Here is a 5,369-nt window from a genome sequence, read left to right as displayed (position 1 = left end):
CAAAGGCTGTATAAGGTGTTCTCTGCCTGGTTCATTTCCTGTGAACCGCAGGAGCGGGCAAGGACAAACAGTCTCCTGGTCCCGGGAATCGAACTCTGGCCCTCCAGTTCACAAACCCAACACCATAACCGCAAAGACCAAAGTTCTGGACGCACCAAACTGGTCTGTTGTTGGCACTTGAACTCCTGTTACACTTGCTTCCTAACAACACCTGTCAATAGTGCACAAAAAAAGTTTTATCCTTCCAATATTACAAACAAATTTCTTTTTGAAATGAATATCCGGTTAATCAATGTCTACTTGTCAATCTATGTGAAAAAAAGGCTTATTGACATGAGCTCCCTCTCATTAATACAAAAAAATCTTATAGATCTATAACATTACCACTCATCACAGTATGGTATCCCTCCCAGGTTGGCTGTCCTAGATGTGGGTTTGCCTTCTGTAGTAAGTGTGTGTGTAAATCTGTGGTCCTACCAGGGCAACAGGTGGCCTCCAGTGTGTGTCACAAATGCTATGATGAAGTCACAAGGTGAGAAAACATCAAAACCAATTTGCAAAAACATTTTATAAACTACTATCTAAGAACTATTATAGAGTGGAAGTCAGTAACCTAAGTACGTTATAAGTTTAGGGCATCCTCACTAGATTTGCAGTCAGATGTGTAAAGTTTAGGTGTGATAAGTCATTCAATATAATATTACATGTAATTGGTTGCTGCAGTTCATCCCTCTTCTTTATTTTGGTACTGAACTCAGATAAAAATCTCAGGGCTTTGATTTTACCTGTTGGCCTGTTTTTATTTCAGTCAAAAGAAAAAGGTAGTCTCGGGAAGATACTCCCCTCCAGCAAATTTTAAAAAGTAAGTTTTCATTTGATTTTGCCTCTACAAATGTAGTTAGTAGATACTGTATGTGGGTTCACCTGTGTGTTCACTTTTGTAATGCACATACCGTTAGGCTGTGTTGCACAATACCCTGGTTATCAGAGTACAGCGCTAGCCGGCCAAGGGAGTTATGCCGCCTACTGCGCGGCAGCGTAACCCCCCGGCCCGAATAATTCAATTTACAGGGTATGTTGCTAGGGGCTCGGGAAAGACTCGTAGCCGCTGACTGTTCTCTGGCAACCAGGGTACTTTTGAGACTGAGCATGAAGTTGTTTGCTTGATATACAGTCAAATCTGGATTCAGCAACAACAGAAGGGATTGAGGAAAAACTGAAAGCAGGTGGTTGCTCAGGACAAGGTTCAGCTATATAAAAAATGTTTGTTGCCTGTGCCAGGTGGTTGCCTAACCAGGCTTGACTCTCGGTACCTTGTAATGACATGTAGTGAATGTGCATTCAAACCTTCAAACATCCACCATGTCTTTAATAAACATTTCAGCACTACTAAAATGTACTTGAAGGGGTGATTTTCCTATTACTAAATCTGTGTGTCCAGGAGACTGGAGAAGCATGCAGCAGCCTCAGACAGACACCACACAGCGGCAGCCACACCACCACTCCCAGGGGGGTCTGTACAGGGGGGGTTCCCTGCAGGGTCTAAGGACAGGGAGATCGCTGAGAGACTTCAGAGACTTAAGGAAGACAGGAAACCAGGTACGACTTTGTTTGCTATAACTAGATATCATGGATAAAACATTGATGGGGGCCTGCATACCGTTTTATGTAGAGTGTAACCAGCGGTAAATTTGTAAACCGCTCAAATCTAACATCATAGAATGTAATTGGTGCCATGCATTCTGTGTATTTGCATCTGAATTTAGCATAAAGCAACACCAGCCTGTTGATTTCAACATGATACATACATGTAGCTGCTGCCTTTTGGACTTTAGGCATTGACATTTTCCCCATGCTCAGTGTGTAGGCCCCCATTGACTAATGACTAAGACATTTGGCAATGTGATATCTGATTATTGATTTACTACAAAAACCATGAAAATGTTCTTTTGACATGCTATTTTCTTTTTGGTTATTTCCAAATTTCTTGATGTTTTTAGCTTGTCTGCATGTCCATCTGTGTTTCTTTATTGCAGTTTTTTGTATGTTCAGCCTGTGGGTGCTTTACCATCTGTTATGCCACTTGATATATATGTGTATGACATGACCTGCTTTTGTTGCAGCCCACATCCCCACAGAACAGGAGATGGCAGCCAGACTGGCAGCCCTGAAGGGTACAGACAAGCCTCCCCCCTCCCAACAGGAAATCACAGACAGACTGGCCGCACTTCAGGGGAAGGACCCTGCTGCCTCACAGCCAAGCTCATCGGTGAGACTAACACAACCGTACAACTACCCCTGTGAAGACTTGATTAACATGACAGATTTCCCAATGTCATGACTACTGCGACAGCTTTCTTCATGTCTAAAGGGTTTTAGGTCTTTCATTTTATGGCAGTATAGAAAGGCTTTTCCATATTATATGTCTCCCACAACAGCTCATGAGTATTTGTACAAGGTCCCTGCAAAACGTACACTACAAGAAATACTTACAATCCAGGGGTATGGACAAGATGGGGGTACGGAAGTTGTTTAAGATACTCATTATTGGAATCCCTCTGCTCCAGCTGCTTCAGCCAACCCAAAAGAAGACTGATGTAGAGAGAGTGGACAGCCTACTGAACCAGATAGGGGAGGAAGTTACACTAGACAACAGGACAGATGGTCTGGCACAGGAGGGTGAGTTACTGGTGAAGAAGGGACCATCTTTTTAATGAATACCCACAAATGAACTTGCTGGAGAAGTCTGTGCTGCACAACATCTCAATTGTTTAGGTTATGTACCCTTTTCTTAACCATTAGTTTCAACTCAATTCATTAATCAAATGAAATTTCTGGGGCGGGCAAACGTAATGAGCTCACTTTCCTCTTTCCTGGTTGGGTGGGTCCTTCATGAGCCTACACACGAATCCCAGCTTGATGCCTAACACGTTACACGGTATGTGCTCTGTGGTCTGTATTACTAAAAACACTTCAAATTACGTCAAAACAAGATTAAACATTGCTCTACAATGTGCATTAATAAAGGATATAAATAAAATTGATCATTAGACTTAAACATACCATATTGGTGACTCACAGATTGAAAAAAAATGTGTGAATACACATTTTATAAATTATGTTAATAAGGATGGAAGGTTCATATTTGCTGCAGTTTTTACAAGTACCGCAAGAGGCATGGTCTGGAAGCGCACGATTGTTGCATTCTTGTCGCATTCTTTCTCCTTTTAAAGGGGGTTTAGACGACTCCGAAAGTACAAGTTGTGTAGTAGAGTACTTACTGAATAGAAAATACCCTTCGATGATCTCGATATTTAACCGATCTCTTCATGTGATGTTGTTTAACATCCAGACTTTTGTTAACCCCGCTGAACGCCTCTGTTACGCTATGGAGTCAGGACGGCCGAGCGGTCTAAGCTGCTGCATGAATACGGCAGTTTATATCTCGTATCTGAGGTGTGGGTTCGAATCCCAGTCGTTCGACAAATCCCATATGATATTTTTTTAAATAGAAAATAGACCAACTCAACACTTTTGATGTTTAATCTCCTTCTTTTCATGTGATTTTGTTTAACATCCAGGCTTTTTTTTCCAAAATACGCACTTTTCGTGTTTTCAAGAGCGCCCGAGCTTTGGTCTGTTTTCTATGAAACCGTGGCGGTCTGTCAACCAAAGGGAAGGGGAGGGGGCATTCTTTCCCCTAGCTTTTAAAAGAGTTTTAGACGACTCCGAACGTACAAGTTGTGAACTAGTGAACTTAATAAAATAACCAAGCGTTTCGTGTTTGTGTATGTAAAATAAGCCTGTTTTCTGCTATTTTCGCGATTGGTGCCATTTTGTACCAAATTTGCCACGAGGGTGTGTGTGTGTGTGTTTTAGACATGTCACAAACACTATAAAGGGCAAACGTCAGCTTTTTCAAAGCACTTGTTTAGTATTTGCTGAAAAGACTCTTTGTGAAAGAAGTTTGTGATATGATTTTTCAAAGCTTCTGCATACATGTGTTCAACTTGATACATTTTCACGTGACATGGAAATACATGCACACAGTCAGCAACGGGGACAGGGAAACAATGTCAGGGAAACACAGTCAGCACAAGGGACAGGGAAACACTATTAGTACCAGGGACAGGAAAACACTGTCAGTACCAGTGACAGGAAAACACAGTCAGCACCAGTGACAGGGAAACACAGTCAGCACTGAATCTGCTTGAATAAGATTAAGCATAGCTGCAGTAGATGTTGTTAGGCTACACCATGCATTTGCTTGCAAATATTACCTTTATAGTGAGATTTCTTTCCTGTCTCCAGATGAAGAGAATGACCTTGGGAAGGAGGGACCGTCCAGAGGCATGTCCACCTCCTCAGGCCTGCCCACCAACATCTCCGCCCAGTCTGAGGATGGAGAGGACACAGCACAGAGACAGGAGGAGGAGGTGAGGAACCTGATCACACAGGCCCAGGCTGAGCTGGGGGCTGAACAGGCTGGCAGGCACAGAACACAGGAGCTGGCACACAGGCTGGACAAGCTCAAGGGACTGGACAACCTGACAGGTCAGTTGAACCTTGTGTCAGCCACCATGAAGAAGTGAGGGATAGAGCAGGTCAAAGAGTTTGTAAGGAAGCACATTCTATACCCGTGGTCGTGATGTTGCCACAAACCAAACTATTTGTTGATCACAAGAAGGTCACTGAATTAAAAAATCTCCGGACTTGAGTGTTATTTTTCACCAGAAAATCTGCAGACATTGGACTGTGCTTGATGCATGTGCACATCTGCCAATCTCGAAATCGTGCAAAGTTCCAGAGGAAACCAGGTGTATTACTTGCACACACGTCAGCTTATTTAAATTACGCTTTGTAATGGGCTATGAAGATTATGGTGGCAAGTCCATATTGTATCATATGGAGCTAAGAATGGGAACCTAGAAATGTCAGGATGCATATACAAGAAAGTTCATAAAGGTAAGATGTATAATTTATTTCAGGAGATGGGGTATACTCAAAGTGGGACAGTGATGAAGATGAAGCAGACACCACCAGAAGGATTCTTCAACAGGTACTGCATCATAACACAGAAAATATGAATTTCTGGTCTTAATAGTTGATGCAGTCTTTAGCCCAACAAAGTTTTCTGTTGTATTTTTTTAATCATCACTCTACTAGTATTCCCTTTCAGAAGTATTTCTGACATTTGTACAGCTAAATAGGGAAGCTGACTACTAGGTATATAGTTCTTCCACACAAGTCAGCATGACTGTAAACCTATGACAATACTTTTCCCTGGACAGGCCTTTGAAGAGGACAAATTAGATGATAAAGTGAAAGCATCAGGATATGCAGATCTTCTGGGCCAAAAGAAGGGTAGA

At 42.3% G+C, this 5,369-nt stretch overlaps 1 protein-coding gene across 1 annotated transcript in view; it reads left to right on the top strand.

The window, feature by feature from the left end:
- Positions 1–5,369, top strand: part of LOC118429683 (abscission/NoCut checkpoint regulator-like) — a gene marked incomplete at its 3' end in the record, with an annotated part of 9,538 nt that extends 4,169 nt beyond the window's left edge. Inside the window, 8 exon segments of the mRNA XM_035840283.1 lie at positions 414–532; positions 809–862; positions 1,442–1,599; positions 2,124–2,269; positions 2,568–2,679; positions 4,312–4,554; positions 4,989–5,059; positions 5,292–5,369. Of these exon segments, the coding sequence (XP_035696176.1) occupies positions 414–532; positions 809–862; positions 1,442–1,599; positions 2,124–2,269; positions 2,568–2,679; positions 4,312–4,554; positions 4,989–5,059; positions 5,292–5,369 (981 nt within the window).

This window comes from Branchiostoma floridae, chromosome 1, assembly GCF_000003815.2.
Source record: "Branchiostoma floridae strain S238N-H82 chromosome 1, Bfl_VNyyK, whole genome shotgun sequence".
In the NCBI taxonomy this organism is placed as follows: domain Eukaryota; kingdom Metazoa; phylum Chordata; class Leptocardii; order Amphioxiformes; family Branchiostomatidae; genus Branchiostoma; species Branchiostoma floridae.
Note: the sequence above shows the minus strand (reverse complement) of the source record. Positions and strands in the feature narration are given on the sequence as shown.